The 17,689-nt window shown below is 36.3% G+C and overlaps 5 protein-coding genes across 9 annotated transcripts; 2 read left to right on the forward strand and 3 right to left on the reverse strand.

Annotated features, from left to right (window-relative positions):
* Positions 1 to 319: 319 nt before the first annotated feature.
* On the forward strand, positions 320 to 1,145 carry LOC123198889 (probable calcium-binding protein CML41). Its single transcript, XM_044613689.1, has one exon. The coding sequence runs from the start codon at positions 498 to 500 to the stop codon at positions 1,056 to 1,058; it is 561 nt and encodes a 186-aa protein (XP_044469624.1). The 5' UTR covers positions 320 to 497; the 3' UTR covers positions 1,059 to 1,145.
* Positions 1,146 to 1,937: 792 nt separating this feature from the next.
* Positions 1,938 to 2,995, forward strand: LOC123198870 (probable calcium-binding protein CML41). The gene has a single exon (XM_044613668.1). The coding sequence runs from the start codon at positions 2,142 to 2,144 to the stop codon at positions 2,703 to 2,705; it is 564 nt and encodes a 187-aa protein (XP_044469603.1). The 5' UTR covers positions 1,938 to 2,141; the 3' UTR covers positions 2,706 to 2,995.
* Positions 2,996 to 3,775: 780 nt separating this feature from the next.
* LOC123198527 (serine/threonine receptor-like kinase NFP) lies at positions 3,776 to 5,630 on the reverse strand. The gene has a single exon (XM_044613211.1). The coding sequence runs from the start codon at positions 5,626 to 5,628 to the stop codon at positions 3,853 to 3,855; it is 1,776 nt and encodes a 591-aa protein (XP_044469146.1). The 5' UTR covers positions 5,629 to 5,630; the 3' UTR covers positions 3,776 to 3,852.
* A 1,020-nt stretch (positions 5,631 to 6,650) lies between these two features.
* Positions 6,651 to 9,177, reverse strand: LOC123198762 (pentatricopeptide repeat-containing protein At5g66631). Its single transcript, XM_044613526.1, has one exon. The coding sequence runs from the start codon at positions 8,974 to 8,976 to the stop codon at positions 7,027 to 7,029; it is 1,950 nt and encodes a 649-aa protein (XP_044469461.1). The 5' UTR covers positions 8,977 to 9,177; the 3' UTR covers positions 6,651 to 7,026.
* A 401-nt stretch (positions 9,178 to 9,578) lies between these two features.
* Positions 9,579 to 15,969, reverse strand: LOC123199428 (protein DA1-related 1-like). Of its 5 annotated transcripts, XM_044614433.1 has the most exons (13): positions 15,887 to 15,969; positions 15,618 to 15,791; positions 14,636 to 14,787; positions 14,340 to 14,430; positions 13,290 to 13,524; positions 12,255 to 12,375; positions 12,026 to 12,100; positions 11,133 to 11,252; positions 10,724 to 10,936; positions 10,567 to 10,629; positions 10,346 to 10,464; positions 10,193 to 10,251; positions 9,579 to 10,101 (listed from the first exon to the last, which is right to left on the reverse strand). In XM_044614433.1, the coding sequence occupies exons 3-13, from the start codon at positions 14,735 to 14,737 to the stop codon at positions 9,779 to 9,781; spliced, it is 1,521 nt and encodes a 506-aa protein (XP_044470368.1). In that variant the 5' UTR covers positions 14,738 to 14,787; positions 15,618 to 15,791; positions 15,887 to 15,969; the 3' UTR covers positions 9,579 to 9,778. The 5 variants fall into 5 exon arrangements, with proteins under 5 accessions (XP_044470368.1, XP_044470367.1, XP_044470366.1 ...); XM_044614432.1 differs by lacking the exon at positions 15,887 to 15,969 and having other exon boundaries at positions 14,636 to 14,776; positions 15,624 to 15,855; XM_044614431.1 differs by lacking the exon at positions 15,887 to 15,969 and having other exon boundaries at positions 15,624 to 15,855.
* Positions 15,970 to 17,689: the final 1,720 nt, after the last annotated feature.

A 17,689-nucleotide genomic window follows, 5' to 3' on the forward strand; every position in this document is an offset into this window, starting at 1 on the left:
ATAATTTATTAAGATTTTTAATCGCATTTATATTATATGTTTCTACGTATAATATTACTACTTACAACAACTTGATTGCATGCTTCACACGCGTCTAACAGCTGACACTAACTGAAAATGAAATGTTGAACAATTTGCCAATAGATTACTTGTCGATTAGGTGCCATTTCTGTTAGATAGACATCAACCCAAATCTAACTTAAATAAGGGTTTTTTAACTTCCTTGTCACACGTTACACCCTTGACTAGTGGACCTAAAAAATAGAGAAACAAAGCTTTTCCTTACTCTACAAAGTATATGAATTTCTCTTTAATATAATAGTCAACGAATTTGGTTAGGAAGCTGCCATGCAGTTTCCCTTCCACTAAAACCAACATTTCTTACGTTAACGCCACGCTCATCTCTGTCGGATGAAGTTTCTTAGCAACTCCTTAAAGCTTTCAGAGAATTCATTTCCTCTGTCAGAGTTTAAGTTTATTGAAACCATTGAGCTAAGATGGAAGTTGATAAAGTTTCTAAGCCATCCAAGTGGTTTTCAAACAAGTCGCTGAGGCTGAGTTTCCCTCGTCGCCTATCAAAGTCGAGGTCAACATCAAGCTCTCCCACTTCCCCTATATCTCGAGGTGAAAGCACAACAAAAAGACCCAACAGAGATGATGAGCTGAAAGAGATTTTTCGTCATTTTGATGAAGATGGTGATGGAAAAATATCAGTCCTCGAGCTTATAAATTACTTTGCATCGATTGGAGAGTACATGTCGTACGAAGAGGCTCAAGCAGCGATCAATGAGCTCGACAGAGATGGTGATAATTTACTTGACTTTCAGGACTTTCAGCGGCTTATGCAAGGAGAAGAAGATGAGGATCTGAAGGGGGCGTTTGAGATGTTTGAGTTGGAGAAGGAAGGCTGCTTGACTCCTAAAGGGCTGCAAAAAATGCTGAACCGCCTTGGAGAATCAACATCTTACGATGATTGTGTTGCCATGATTCAAGTTTTTGACATGGATCGCAATGGAGTCCTTGATTACCGTGAATTTTACCGGATGATGACTAAGTAGTATATTTATGCATGTAATATTATATGTATCACTTTGCTTAAATAATCAGGTATATAACCATATGTGTTTTCATATGATTGAATATTACTTTATTTGTAATTTAAAATTATTCAATCACTTGATAACACATTTTAAATATATATCTATTTGTATACTGAAAATATATACAAATAAATCTATGTTTCATGTATAAGTCTTTTGATTCGATTGGTCCAAACATATCTTTCTTTCGTTCGTTTTCGGATTGAATATTATTACATGATATATACATATGAGTTTGCTCTTTTTATTTAGAAAGGCAAGTAAGGTATCAAATTAAGTTGCTGTTAAGCCTGTTATGGCTGTGGGGGAATAATCTCTTATTGTTTTTATGACTTGTTTAGACTAATACAGATTTTCTCATATTCTTCGTATTGATCTCAAGTTCAAAGGGCTCAAAATTTTTTATATATATATAAGGCTTGGAACGAAACGGCTTGATTGCATACTTCACGTGCATCCGGTTGCTGACACTAATCCTTGTTAATTAGGTGTCAATTTTTGTTAGATAGAGATAGACCCAAATCCAAGTAAAACAAGGCTTTCTTAACTTCCCTGTCAAACTTTACACCTTAGAATAGTGGATCTAAAAGATATCGAAAGCTTTTGCCTTCATGATGTTTTAATATAAATTTATTTATTTATTTAATATAATAATTATAAAAATTAATTATTAAACATAAAATTTTATTTATTTGATAAAATTGGTTTAACCTTAAAAAAATAATCTAATTTAAACGAAGTATTTTTGTCAAACTAAAAAAGTACGAATTTTTACAGGTGTTGTTGAGTGTGCGACTATATATAAAAGAAAGTATAATAGTCTATCAATTTGGGACCCTTTAGGAAGTTGCCATGCAGGTTCCCTCCCACCTAAACTCACATCTTACGTCAAACACCACTCTCATCTCTGTCGGCTGCAATTTCATAGCAACTCCTTAAAGCTTTCAGAGAATTCATTGCCTCTGTCAGATTTTATGGCCTTTTAGTTTAATCAACATATTAAACGCCAGCAGTTGAGTTTATTGAAAGCATTGAGCTAAGATGGAAGTGGATCATCAAGTTTGTAATCCATCCAAGTGGTTTTCAAACAAGGGACTGAGGTTGAGTTTCCCTCGTCGCCGATCAAAGTCGAGGTCAACATCAAGGTCTCCCACCTCCCCCATGTCTCCAGGTGAAAGTACAACAAAAAGATCCACTAGAGATGATGAGCTTAAAGAGGTTTTTCGTCATTTTGATGGCGATGGTGATGGGAAAATATCAGCCCTCGAGCTCAGGAGTTACTTTGCATCAATTGGAGAGTACATGTCGTACGAAGAGGCTCAAGGAGCCATCAATGATCTCGACACAGATGGTGATAATTTGCTTGACTTTCAAGACTTTCTGCGGCTTATGCAAGGAGAAGGCGATGAGGATCTGAAGAGGGCGTTTGAGATGTTCGAGTTGGAGAAGAAAGGCTGCATAACTCCAAAAGGGTTGCAAAAAATGTTGAACCGCCTTGGAGATTCAAAATCTTACGATGATTGTGTTGCCATGATTCAAGTTTTTGACATCGATCGCAATGGAGTCCTTGATTATCATGAATTTTACCAGATGATGACTAATTAGTATCTTTCGACACCCACTTTAACTACACAAATAGATATACAATTATAATGTGTCATTACATGATTGGTGTTAATTTATCTTTAATTCAAAGTTACCTAATCAATTAAGAACACATCTTAGATATATATCTATTTGTGTAGTGGGTACAGATAGTTTCATTGTTTCCGCAAACAAATCTATGTTTCATGGTATGAGTCTTTTGATTCCATTGTTCCAAACAAATGTCTTTCTTTGGTTCTTTGTTTCCAGGTTAAATATGATTATATGATATATATGAGTTTGCTCTTTTATTTAGAAAGGCAATTTGAGGTATCAAATTATGTTGTTGATATGGTTGTGCTGGAATAATCTGTAAACTAAATAGCTAAGACCATAAATTAATGTTTGGCCAAGCTCATATATATCTCATGAAGTCATATATATAGAAAAATCATCAAGGCAGAAGCAAAGATGTGAGAGCAAGATCTTGGAAAAGTAAGGTCAAGAGTTTAATCTTGAAATATCATCAGAGAAGATTCAAACTTTTGTTTCTATGTTTAATATCTATAATTTTATTTTTTTGTCACTTAAACTATCCTTTGGAGTTCAAAACGTGATGTTTCCTATTATTGTTTGGAAGCGATTTATTTTTGAAGTGGGTTTAAAGTATGATAAACTGTCAAAATTGCTTTCTTTTGTTCCTGTCACTTGGTTTTAAATTTGATTGCAAAAATCTCTAGTTCTGTAGTATATTTGTTTCAGAGGAAGTAAACAAGCTACGAATGTAATTATAGAGTTGTTTTCATACCTAACTGGTGTTGCCACTGACATCATGGAAACCAACTACAATTAAGAAGCACGAGATAACCAAAACTATGGCTTTGCTTCAATGATCCATCAAAAGCATATATCCATTTATTTTAATAGTAGTAAATATGAATAGCATGAAATCTACTTGGGACACATATTACATTAATTTAGTTATCTACCGACAGTAATACTAAGGAATAAACAAATTGTATAAGTTTATTGATATAACTCGCTGTGATAGTATCTGATTGGATGATTTTAAAATAAGACAAAAAAAAAAAAAAACAATCATATCATCTAATCACAAACTATCACGGATAAGTTTGAACAATTTATTTATATAAATGATTTTATTTTTTTATCGTGCTTTGATTGGACTAATATCCTGAAGAACTTCTTCGGCTTCAAACCCAGAAGTGCAAGACCTTTCTAATGTCTCAGAAGAGTGAGCCAGAACAGAGAGGCCAAAGACTATTTCTCCCATACTTGGCCTTGACAAAGGCTTCTCTATAGTGCACGCCCGCGCAAATGTTGCCAAATTCATAGCACCATCAATAGGGTAGAAGCTCTCCAAGTTGGGGTCCATCCAATTTCTCAGTCTCTCCTCTCTCTTTTCTTCAGTTTTCAAGACCTCAGGTATCTCCTTCCACAGCATAGCAGTTTCACCATTTTCCTTGGTCCTCATAGCTTTCCTCCCAGAAAGCAACTCTAACAGAACGACCCCAAAAGCAAACACATCAACTTTTGGCGTCACATCATTTGTGGCTAGGGTGGCCAGTGAGAAATTTGCTATCTTGGCCTTAAACCTGGAGTCTAAAAGTATGTTTTTTGTTCTGATATCCCTGTGAACGATGCTGGGTTGAATATGTTCATGCAAGTATTGCAGGCCGTTGGCGACATCAAGTGCTATATATAACCTCTGGCTCCAAGTGAGAAAAGCTGCAGATTTGGGGTGCAGCCACTTATTCAACGACCCATTTTCAGCGTATTCATAAACCAATAAGCGATTTCCCTCAAAATCTGATGAAACACCCACTAATTTCACCAGATTAGCATGGTTTACTCTCTGTAGAATGCTTAGTTCCTCTGTGGCATTTTCCTTGATGTCCTTCACAGCTAAGACCTTCCCATTAATGGTTGCCCTGTAGACTGATCGTCCAATCCTGTAGTGCTCACTGAGGTTCATGGTGGCCTCCATAATCACTTTAATCTCATATACGATTGGCTTGCTCAGATAGCCTGAAACCCCTGGAAGCAGCTTGTCTTGTATTATCTTTGGCCCGAAACTTTCACTTTTAGCAAATCCCTTCACTGAAATCAAATCGGATGTCTCCAAAGAGGAACCATTGCGGGTGAATGCCCTTATTCTTTTCTTGTAAAAACCATGAGTGTAAACCACCCAAGCTGCTAACAATAAAAGCAAAAAAGCACCTCCAATGCTTATATCCACGATCAAATATTGTTTGAATTCTTTTCTTCTTGGAGAAGGATAAGATTGAGAGAGAATTGGCAGTTGTGACACAGGAATCAACACTGGATGATAAACAGCATCACTGAAATTTCTGTACTTATTTTCGGTTTCAATATCAGACGGTGATGCATTTAGCTTAGCAGCTACATGCCTAACATCATCAGTAGGCTGCCATACATAAGTAATTAGATATTCAATTCCTTTCTCCGATTGAGTCTTTGAAGGGCACTGACAGAACAAGGGAAAGGTCACATTTTCACCTATCTGCAAGAGGTTTGGATTCAGACTGGGATTCATATCTTTCACAACTTGCCATTTGGTGAGGTTTTCGAATGCAGTGATTGAAACCAAGTAGTAGTTATCACCTTTCTTGATCTGATAAGTGATATTGGCAAAATATTCGTTTCCAGTGCAACCACAGGTTATAGGTACCAGCATGAGTTGGTTTGGAAATAATGAGTGATCCTCAGAAACTAAGTTACTGGCTTTTGCAATCATCGAGCGATTGACCCCAAACAAAGTAGATATGTTTACCAGGTCCATGAATCCTGACTGTGCTAAGTAAGTGACATATGATTGGCATGAGGCAGGCGAATCTGTTGAGCATGAAAAGTCTGTGCTGTTGATAGATGATGATTGAGCTTCGATGTGGGCAGCGAGCATCGACAAAAACAAGCAAAAGATAGCTGCCCAGTAAGGCAAAGAAATTGTCATTGATCTGAGCTTGGTAGGTTGAGCAGCCTGGTAGTTAATATTACTGGCTTTATATGATAGAAAGTTTTTCGTGGAGTCTCACTTCAGGTTAACAGATTGCTATTATGGAGCTTTCGATCCTAATAAAAATGATTCTCTGAATAAAATCCAAGGGGTTTTGTCGTTAGCTTTGATTAGAAATGATTCCCATTGTTGTCTTCCCCAATGTCATTTTCTGACTTTGTGAATAAAGTTCTATCTGAGATATATTCATACGCAAAAGAAAATCAAAGGCGACAAAACCTCTATCGCTTTCACATTTTCTGGAATATGCTTCCTTTCTCCTAAAAATCTGTAATAATCATCTGATTAATTTAATGAAAGAATCCAAGATGGGACGGCAAGCAGTTGTCCTTCCTGCAAATTTTATTTACAAAGTCAGCCAGCCGTTCTTCTATAAACAACTTGCCAATTTGATGGCTACACTAGGATTGTTTAATGCAGCAAAAGAATATTCTGATCGTTCCTCCAAATAAAGTCATTACTCAAAGACAAGACCTAATATAAGGATTCCAATCTGCTACCACAAATTCTAACATATGGGACTTTACTGGCCCCCTGAATGCCTGCAGTTTGGCTGGTTGGAAACATCCATGAAGTTAAATCCATTTAAGTGAGGTTAAACTAGAGCATACAACCTAAGGAGAATAATCCACATTAAGGGTTTTTTTAAAGTCATGCAAACAATATATTAAGATAAAATTCTTGACTTATCTAGTATAATGATTATAAGATCGGTTATTAGACTTAAGATTTTATATACTCGATGCGGTCGGCTTAATCTTGAAGGGACGGTACAACTCAAGTAAGATTTCCCCGTTCCAAAAAGAAATTAAGGATTGCTGTTGTGTAAGGAAAAATAATGAGTGCGAATCTCTCATCTACAAACTCAAGTACAAAAAGGAAAAAAGAAGCAATACTCCTGGTATAAGTAGTGAAAGATGAGCAAGCCCAACAATTATGTTATATAGGCATTATATATTGTAGATAATGTAAAAGCTAAGACAGATACAGTGTATTGGCATCCTAAATTCCTAATCCTATGAAAATAAAACAGCTGAGAATACATGAAAGTTCAATGTTTGAGAACATTCAGACCTAATGCCCAGAATCTGCTTCAAGCAATTGTTCGAGCAAACCAGAAAACACCATCTCGTAGGGTTATCCTGTTGTCTTTCCTCAAAATATGTGTTACTATCAAAGATTTGGAAGAACCTATTTTCTTTCCTACTAACTTAAGTTCAGAAAGAAACCATGGAGACAGAGGTAATACTATTTGGCTTTAAAAAAGATTATTGTTTCCAATCTTTAACTACTCATTGACGAAAAACTCTTCAAATAAATATTATAAACTCTTGTGAGATCTCCAGAGTTAACTGTCCATATATGACCCCGCAATGCCAGTGGAAGGACCTCATTTATCTCCTCGCATCTCTCTTCTACAGCAGCGGCCTCTTTTCGCTTGCCTTCCTTCCAAAGACTCTTCACAAGCAATTCCTTGGTAGCAGCATCAGGCAACAAATTAGTATTACTGAGGTCTTCAAAAACCCTATATGCAAGGGCAGCTCTCTCACATTTGCAGTAAGCTTGAATCAGAACCTTATACATATAAGCATCTGGCTCTACACCACTCTGCCTAACCATTGTAAATAACTTTTGTACAGTTTTAATATCTCCCAGCAGTGCAAAATGATACATCAACCCCGAAAATGTTTGAATATCAGGGCAAACACCATTTAAAATCATTTCTTCGAATACATTTATGGCATCGGAATCCCTCTTACACTTGGTCAATGTACGCAATAGAGATGAATATAACAGCATCAGGTTAAAATTTGAAACTGGACCACAGAGAGTTCTATCATCATAGAAGACCTTTAAAGCTGCATCAGCTTTCTTAGAAATGCCATAAAAATCAATAAGTAACCTGATAGTGCCGAAGGGCAACCTCATTCCCTCCCTTCTTATTTTAAATATGAGTCTGTCAACCAATTCAACATATCCATGACGTGCTAAAATAGCCATCAACCTTTCCACTGTATAAACATCATGAGTATACCCTGGCTGATAAGCAACCCAACAGAAGAAATCCCATGCAGTTTCTGGTGATTTGAACTGCCGAAGAACCTTGCAAACCAACCGAGTTGTCCACACAAATTTAGCATCCTCCAACACAGATACCACCTCAGGGCTCCATTCATTTAATGCATCTGCCAATGCCTTTGGATCCAGCCATGGTTTCAATTTAATTTCGTCCAGCTTTCCCTCACCACAATCATTATTAATAATGTCATCCTCTTCTTCATCACTACTATCCTCACAATAGCGTACACTCTTAATTCTATCATCCGGTAACATTTCCCTCAGAAAATCATCAGTCTCCTCAACAAACCCTGCCTCCTGCATTCGTTGCAAAGACACACACATGGACCTACCAGGAAACTTCCCATCATTCCGCATTTCATTGAGCAATGTTTTAACCTCATCAAATTGTCCAACCCCAACAAATCCCTCCACCAAAACAGAAAACTGCTTCAGTGTCCTCTTTATCCTCATCAACGGCAAAACACTAAATACCTTCATTGCTGAATCCAGTTTCCCACAATTTACAAGGTGCTCAATCATAACAGTATAAGTCCTAGAATTTGGAATTGCCCCTTCATCAATCATATTGCTAAATGTCTCCACAGCTTCAAAATGTTTACCCATTTTAGCATAAACGCTCATAACAATGTTATAAGACTCCGTGCACACACGCTTCTCTTTCTGCCTATACTCATTCCATGTATTTATAACCATATGAAGGTCACCAATTGCACTATACCATTGCAAGAGGTTCATAAGACTAACACGACAATCCCTAAATCTACCAGAATTAATGTCGCTAATGAGGGTCTTAAGTTCAGCACTTCGTCGAGACTTCGCTAAAACTGTGGCCAGGGCGTGGAGGGTAGCTTGTGTATGGGAGAAATGAGGACTTGCTTCAAGATTTTGAAGGATGCGGAGGGCAGAGTCGGCATTAGGAGCGGAACGAAGCGCGTGAACCACAATGAAGGAGTCTATAAGACGATCGTTAAGAAGAGCAGAATAGTTGGGTGAGTCGGAACGTAGAGCAAGCCTGATAGAGTCGATGAGTTGTGCCCGGCGGAGATAATGGGTGAGCTTGTTGGGGAATGGGGCACGCACATAAAAACGAGTTTGCAACTGGGCAATGGTTTTTGAGAGGTCTACAGCAGCAAAAAACCGATGAACAAACATTTCTAATAAGCGAGGACCGTTCCTTTAACTAGTCTGTTGCTTTTAAAGATTTAATGCGAAAGATTGGGCATCACATCGGAATTGTCATTACATCAAACAACTGGTGTGCGTTGGGCTGACAATAGAGAAACAAACAAAACCAGACACGGTAGAAATCTAGAACATGACTCTTGTTAAATTCCCGCATCCATCAGAGGACAAAAACTTTGTCTAAGCAAAGTAAGTCGCATAATTTTCTATCAAAATTATTACGTAATTAAGTAATTAAAAATAAAATAATAATTAATTATATAATAATATATAATTATTTATATATAAAAATTATACGCATAATTTTATTATACTTATTTTTAATTATTGTGAAAGTAATAATAATAAATAACAAATCTAATCATTATTGGGTGTCTAGAGTAATGGATAGTGGTAGACCAATTTTAACCCGATTCACCGTGCTTAAGGGTTGTGTTATTTCTAAACTTATCGGTTAATGAGACTAATCGATAGTTTATATATACGTATAATTTTACTTATTAAAAAATGTTAAGGGGAGTGAGATAATTATTTTTTATCGAATGACCGAAATATAAAGGATAAAAGAAAACTACATGAAAATAATATAATATATTTGCATAAATTTCGTTTATAAGGATTCTAAATACATTCTATGTTGTGTAAATTGTTCAAGAAATATTATAGTATTTATGCATGGAAACTAGCTAGCAGTTTTATCACTTATTCAGTTACGAGATGTATTTGGTCGCTGTGGTATGGGTTTTGTTCCTATAAAGCTGGCATTTTGCAATCAGTAAGGAAAACTTCCAGTGAGGCGGATGTGTTCTAGAGTTCTCCCAAGTCCATACTTGTTCACTGCCCTGTTACCTGTCCTAAACCCCGCTCCATAAGCTGGTGTTGAATCTGACTCAATTTGGTGTTTAAAAAATTCACCAAGTTTCTTCTCAAAGTCGGAGCGTTTACCCTTCTTAGTTGATGCAGGCAAGGATGGTGACGACGACGATGATGAAGCAACATTGGAGCCGGAGCCAGAATAAGTTTCAGAATCCAACCACATATGAGCCAACACCTGGCATATACCTTCTTCAACTTCTGGCCTCAAATTGGGATAACCTGTCATATACCCCGATTAGAGCTTCGCAGTTCGATAAAAATAAAATTTCCAGTATGATTAACTTGCTATTTGTTCATAAGATAAATAAACCTTTCAGACGAAGCCAGGCATGCATCATTTCATGAGCAAGGATTGACCCTGTTAGTAACCTGGGTTTTACAATAGATTCAGGTCATATACATTGGAATTATGGAGCAGGTGTAAGGATTTATGGCTCCAGGTAGGTATAGAAAGAGACAATACCTGGGGAGACCGTACAAAACAAGAATTGCTGTCACTTCACATTGACGAATTAGCCGATAAGGCTCTGTTATCATGTCTATGAGTCGGTAGCCTGCTCCAATTCTTGGTCTCCTTAAAACCTGGTTGTGATATTAATACATGTTACCAATCCATAAACTTGTATCCTTGATCAAACTCAGAGACTGCAGTTTAAAGGTTAAGCATTAAAACAAAAATCATACCATGGTAACAGTCTGCTCTTCTGCCAAACAGAGCCCTCTGGTCTCAGGTAAGTGATGATTGCCCTGACAACAATAAAATACATAATCAGCACCACCACAAAAGAAAGAAAAAGTGCAGTCTTTACAAGGTATAAAAGCTTAAGTGCATCCACCATACATTTCTTTCACCCTCCATGGCCTCATTCAGTGCTTGTCTCTCAACCAAAAGTAAAGGAATCTGCTGTCCCACTTTCATATTTAAACCTTCATAAAATTCTTGTATTTCAAGGTAAAGGGGTTGGCATTCATGAGTGTCCATTATTGCAGAGTCTAGACACTCCAAACACAGCTTTCGACCATCATCAAGTGATATATATCTTGCATCCCGCGGCTGCATTGATTCCAAGGATTAGCATTAGCCACAATACCCTTTAGTGAGAAGTACCGAAAACAAACATATTAGGACAATACAACAAAATATGTTCCAGATAGAGTGAGTGGTTTTCTTCATAAATATCTCCTTTTATATGTATGTGGATGTACGTGAAGTAGAGGAGGGTACAGGATTTTTTGTCCTTGCAACTAACCTCCATTCTTTCACAACTGCAACACCGAGGAGTCCCATCTCGTTCGTGTGAGGGACAGTATTTCTGATGCCAGAAAGGATGTTCTCTATACTCAATACGGCCACGTAAACTTGTTGGGATCTGTAAGAAAGAACAGAAATTCAGAAACATTTAGGGTTACAGCAGAATCAGTCTGATATTGGGGAAGAATAGTATCTAGATTTGGAAGAACACATGGCGCACACAATGAAATCCTACAATTGTATACATCAGCAAATGTCGGGAAAAGCGCGTGCACACATACACTTTTAAGTATAATTAAGATATGTTTGTGTCTGTAAAAAAAAATCTCTGATCAATAATCAAAAGGTTAAACGATCTCACAAAGTAAGCACACTGAATGTTGTATGTCAATTTATGATGATGTGGCTTTGTTAGTTTAGCTATCCAAATATGAGCAATATGGTATCATTTCATGACACAAATGTGCAATTAAATTAGAAAGAATTTAAATCCCAGTTTCTTCCAACTTTTCAACATCAAATGCACTATCTTTTCTTTCTCTTAGAACAAAATTGCTATTCTTTGTTACAAACAAAAGGTCAGTCAATTTCAAGCAAATTTATAACAGTGATTGATGGCAAAGAAATTAAATTTTGGTTTCAGCCAATCCAGAAAATCAGCTCGGTAGTTTTCTGAGTCTACTTCCATGATAATCAGTTACATTATTTGACAGAAAAGGGAAAGCAGCCAACCTACACCATCCTCTACAACTAAGAAAAATTCAGATAGTGCATAACTTTATGTTCATACTAGATGTCGGGAAGCACAAAACAAAAAATAGCTCTAGCATTTTTAGAGAGAGGGATAAAAGAAACATGGTTATTGTTGAACTAACATGGGAAAATACTTACGGACTTATGACAGACATCACATTTTGGGCGATGTTGGCAGTGTTTGTGATAGGGACGATTCCCAGACAATGAAAACTATCACAGAAAAAATATGTCAAATTAGTCATACAGTCCATCCACTTGGTAATTAAAAGACAACAATACTAACATAATAAATTGCCAAGAATTCAAGCTGCGTGTTAAATGAATCAAAATTAAAATTATCACTCAAGTTTCATAAAGTTTAAACCTCGATATCTGTAATTGGTTGATTACAACCATGGCAACGGAAGCATTCAGGATGCCAAAAAGCACCCATGCAACTTATATATCTTCCCTGAACAATCTCAGTGTTGCAACCAGCACAGGTCCTATGAAAAATATGTTTTCAACAAGAAGGTTAGGATTTGTTTGATATCCAAGGAAAAAAAAAGAATAAACATAAGAAGTGGATCATACAAAAGATGCAGTAACAAATGTTATTTATATATATATATATGTAAAGTTATGTATGCAAATTCATGATGTTACCATAAGGAAGTAATACACCCCAACTTTATCAGTCAGCTTTGGCTAATGCCAGATACTTGCCATGTCATGTCTGCTAACTTGAAAAAGATAATTTCAAACTGAACCACATAATAAATTACAAAACTCCCGATTGTCACATACATATTTAACCACTGTCAAATACTTCCCATGTCATGTCTCCTTGAAGGAAAAAAGTTCAAATTGCATCTACGATACAAAATTCTCTATCATCCTTCTTTAGTTAATTTCAAATTAGAAGATATTCAGATTTTAGACCATCAAATTATGAGTTTTCTCATTCCACTTGCATTATCAAGTCAACTTAATCTGAACAAGGTAATGCAATCAATCATGCATCTACAATGAAATACGACCAAGTATTGCACAGGTAAAAAGCAATAAATGTAGACATTTGCATCACTTCATTCCAATACAGGTCAGTCGAGGCAAAGATTACAATGGACTGATGGAAGCATATGGTGCTAAACTTTAAACCAGTTAGCTTGAGCAGGAGACTTTATCCGTGTAATGCCTATGCCTTAAACTGGTTTGTCCGCTAAAATACAGTGGGTTTCTGTGTAAGCTAGCCTAGCCCTATATCTTGTTCTTTCAGACAGAATGCAATAATCAAATACAAAAATGTGTGTCTGCTTGTTCCTTTAATATATTTCACTAAGAGATATAATCAAAACAATTGATGTATATAGAAAGTAGTCAGAATACTGAAACAGAGATTGAATGCAATGACAGGTACCTGTAACCCGAAGGATAAAAGAATTGAAAAGGTTGAAATATATTTGGAGTATCATTTCGAGGGGGAGACTCAAAGCTCAAACTTTCCTGAATGGCCTTCGCAAGTTGTTCATCCTCCTCTTGTTGAGCTCGCCGTTCATGTTCCTCTATCTGAGCTTTAGCATATAGTTCATCTTCTTCTTCATCAAAGTCAGATTTAATACATTGTATATCTTCCTCCGAATCAGATTCATTTTCTAATAAATAAATAAATTAATGAGACTAAAAGAATGAACTTTAAATTTCATCATTAATTTAACACTTCTGAAAATAACTGGTACTGATACCAAAATCTTATAGACTGCACCACTTCAACGGACATTATGCATGTTAAGTTTGCATCTAATATATAAACAAAATCCATTCAATCAGATATTTAAAAAGTCACTTTGTCAATTCTTCCTCATGTCTCATTTCACTGTACAATTGTGAATGAAAAACGACAACAGATTTTCATCAAAAACAAAAAAAACCACAAGATGCATATGGATCTCTTTAAGCAGTTTGCAATCGTACTCGCAGTTTACCAGGGGCACTAGTTTGAAAAGAGAGTGATCTTTTTCTCAAACTCAAAAATAGAAAATTTTTTTATTGATTTCTACTTCACTAAAAGTCTGTCACTTATTATTTAGAGTATTCATGAATATAATCTCTTAATTCATTCAGTTAAACTTAATAGCATAACAATCTAAAACAATGATGGATTCATTACTTCTCTTGCTTGCCCATAACTTCAGGAGCAAAATTTCGAGCAATGCGAATCAAAATAATATAACAACAAAATTATTTTGTTATTTATGAAAAAATGATAAGAAACAATCGGGCAAGTACACAGATACAAAGCAGTACTATTGGCAATCAGTTACACTTCACTCTGTTTCTCCTCATATGTCATCTCAGAGTACTTCATGCACTGAGCCATCAGTAGCATCTACAAAGTGATCAAATAAGCTTCCCATATCACTATTACAACAAATTTTCATAATCAAAGCTTAGAGATTAGTGGCCTTACCAATCACTTTTTTCCCTTTTTCATCCACTTCTGAAAGAGACACTGCAATTGCACGATCAATTTCATCTCTGTCAAAACCGGATGAATCATCCTATATCCAGGTTTTACCACATATAGTAAGCAACAGGACAAGCTTGAAAAGAAAATACAGTGAGATAATGTATGCATGAATATACAAATAGGCAGTATGTATCCATTTCATAATTAATAAAATGTAACTTTCGAAGCAATAGAAAAGTAAGAAAAAACCAGCAAGGGGAAACCTATGACTACGTGGGAAAAAGAAGAGTGATTACCACGGAATAACTAGGCTCGTTCCAAATCCTATCATCTCCATATGTCCCATGAGATTGACCTTTATGACCAGAAACTGTCAGAGTTTTGGTCAACCATCCCATGATGAGAGATAATTTGCCAGCAGGATAGCAAACTTTTGCCTGCAACCAAGCTGTTCACTTGTATAAGAATGCAAATTTAACAGCAAGAGGAAATTCCATTAAACACTGGGACATTTCTAACAAATGCAAAGGAATAAAAAAAAATTATCTATAGCATTAGGATTCGACAATTACATCTAATTTGGCAAATAAACAACTTTATTTGAAAATTAGAAACCAAAAAGGGATTAAAAAAGCAGTTATTGATAATATAACCAAGCATCAAATAGAGCCTGAATCATCATCAGCTTAGAAGGAATACCAGAGAGATATGCTCTCTTCTGTCAAATCCATCAATAACCTTATTTCATGCATGGCTACCCCAATTTCAACAATATGGTACTGAATCCACTCCAAATATGTAAATTTTTGGTTATTGATAGATATAACCAAGTATCAGATAGAGCCCGAATCATCATCAGCTTAGAAGGAATACCAGAGACACGCTCTCTTCTGTCAAATCCATCAATAACCTTATTTCATGCATGGCTACCCAATTTCAACAATATGGTACTGAATCCACTCCAAATATGTAAATTTTTTTTGGCTAGATCAATCAAAAATTCCAAGCAAGCCGAAAAATTAAAAAAAGGCAATCCGAATCACCTAACACATATTCAAATTTTCCTCTGAAATGCCCAATACCCAGAAATTCTGTACGAAGTATCTGTTCGTAGCCTAAAAATTAGCTAATAAATCAATCAAAAAATATCACGCACCATGTTTCTATTAAAACACCCTTGATTACCCTTTACCAATACTTCAACAACAAAAAACCAAACACTTAACAGTTGTCATTAAAATGAAGAAGAAAGAGAGATATTCAGTGTCAAAGGCAAACCTGTACCAGGTAAAGAATCTGCAAAAACAGTAGAATACGGTTAATCTCCTATCAGATACAGTACTCAATTCCAAACGCTTAGTCATCAAAGAAGAATCAGTGGATGCAAAAAGGTGTCATTCCTTTCTTTACTAATTGCAATGAATCCAGCAAAATCACTCTGCTTTTTTTTTTCTGACAAGAACCAAAAGTTAGATAAATATTCTTAGATAAAGAGATAGATTAGGAAAGCTATAAAAAGAAGAAACTAAAGACGACTTGAATCTTACGCAAATCCCTGACTAGAAAAACCAAAAAGAGTAAAATGCAAATAGTGAGAGCTGATGCGTTCTTGAGCGGTAAAAAGTTAAGAAGTCGTTGTTTGGTACAAAATAAAATGAAAGGATCAACAAAAGGACAGGTTCTAAAAGATAAAAAAAGAGAATCAAAGTCCAAGTTGGAGTGTTTGTAGTTGGAATTGACATGGAATAATAGAGTAGCATATAGTCATACTTTTTAGTGCAGGTGGGTCCACACCCATTTTCCACCACACTCCATCCACTAAATGTCAAAACCGCCATAAATCTTGCTGGTTGAAAAAGTGACATTAGAGGAGGGGATAGGCTGATTCCTTGATTTTCTTCCTTCATATGCTTTGTACTTACTCTCACTCAATAAGTTTTTGTTTTGTTGCCCTTCTACTCACCTTCTTCTCACCATACCAAGTACCAACTCTTACCCCACATCAAAGACATTTCAGAAATTGACGAGCCTCTTTTCTCTATTAGAAAACCTCAGTTTTCATGAAAACACCCCCTAGTATGATAAATATTACATCTCCAACGTATCTGCCTCTCAAATTGTTCTTCTCTTTCCTTTTTATTAACGTTATTCAAATCACAAAAGATGTAGAACTCTATTTGTGGTTCAAATGGTGGAAAACTGGCTCAAAAAGAAATGAAATTCTTCCTTGGAATTGAGAAATTGTACGAAGTTGAATGGTTATAACTTATAGGAATTTGCCCTAAAAGCCTCAAAGGAAAGCAAAGACAGACAGCGATGTTTTACCATACACATTAATGCGAATGAAACTTCATATTTATCAAATTCCACGCCTATCGACATTTGGATTTGACGTTTGAGAAATTGTTTGTTGCCATGCAGAAACTTGATGGGCATTAAAATTGACATAAAAATTATTACATAATAATGAAGACGTGTCTATTGGAAAATATATCTCTGGAATCCTGCTATCCCTGTAAATCCTGCGTTATCCCTGAAGATCACACTCCAGATCATTCTCCATCAATCCCCAAATCATATCCCAGATTGATTGCTATCACATCCCTGAAGATCATACCTACATTGATGAACAAATCAATCTATCTTCCATTCAGAGCATGATATGATTGTATAAATATTATGTTACTAAATGTAGACTAGAATTACAGTATATAAACCATAGCTTGTAAAGATTAAAAATATAAGAAAACAATTCTTTTCTTACTCTTCTTGAGCTTCTCTGATTCGTCGCATTGAATCAACTCTGCTCTCTCAGATTTTGGCATGGTATCAGAGCTTGGTTCCGAATTGTTTCTCCTTCAATCATCCGTTCAAAGTTCAAAGTCTCCATAGACCTTCCGATAACCTGCACAAACAAAAAAAATCAGATTAGATGGAGCCAATCAAAGCAACAGCCGTCGACCTTTCATCGCCTGAATCCACTACTGAAACACCACAGATGCCAACATTTCGCCTGGTTCCTACAAACAAAAATAAACCAGAGCCTGGAGACGTTCTTTATGCGTCACCGTCGGATGGACCAGAACTCGTTTTGACAAAACAAGTATTGACTGGAGCCGAGAATTATGCACAGTGGGCTAGAGATTTCAGAAGGGCACTCATTGCAAAGGACAAGATCGGATTCGTCGATGGCACTGTTCCCATGCCGTCGGAGCCCGATCTTGCCCGCTTTTGGGTACGTTGCAATACGCTTGTCCGCGCCTGGATTAGCAATTGTTTGACTGAAGAGATCGCGGCTGGTCTACCACCTACAGAAGATGCAGGGGAGCTTTGGGGATTCATCAAAGACA

Source organism: Mangifera indica, chromosome 16 (assembly GCF_011075055.1).
Source record: "Mangifera indica cultivar Alphonso chromosome 16, CATAS_Mindica_2.1, whole genome shotgun sequence".
Taxonomy (NCBI): Eukaryota; Viridiplantae; Streptophyta; class Magnoliopsida; order Sapindales; family Anacardiaceae; genus Mangifera; species Mangifera indica.

Excerpts from the sequence above, each read along its gene's own strand:
- LOC123198889 (XM_044613689.1), top strand. The coding sequence starts at position 498 with ATGGAAGTTGATAAAGTTTCTAAGCCATCCAAGTGGTTTTCAAACAAG.
- LOC123198762 (XM_044613526.1), bottom strand. The coding sequence starts at position 8,976 with ATGTTTGTTCATCGGTTTTTTGCTGCTGTAGACCTCTCAAAAACCATT.
- LOC123198527 (XM_044613211.1), bottom strand. The coding sequence starts at position 5,628 with ATGCTCGCTGCCCACATCGAAGCTCAATCATCATCTATCAACAGCACA.
- LOC123199428 (XM_044614433.1), bottom strand. The coding sequence starts at position 14,737 with ATGGGATGGTTGACCAAAACTCTGACAGTTTCTGGTCATAAAGGTCAA. Across the intron at positions 13,525-14,339 it reads AAAAGGGAAAAAAGTGATTG|AAAATGAATCTGATTCGGAG; the intron begins GTAAGGCCACTA and ends TTTATTTATTAG. Across the intron at positions 10,465-10,566 it reads AAGAGCAGACTGTTACCATG|GTTTTAAGGAGACCAAGAAT; the intron begins GTATGATTTTTG and ends TATCACAACCAG.
- LOC123198870 (XM_044613668.1), top strand. The coding sequence starts at position 2,142 with ATGGAAGTGGATCATCAAGTTTGTAATCCATCCAAGTGGTTTTCAAAC.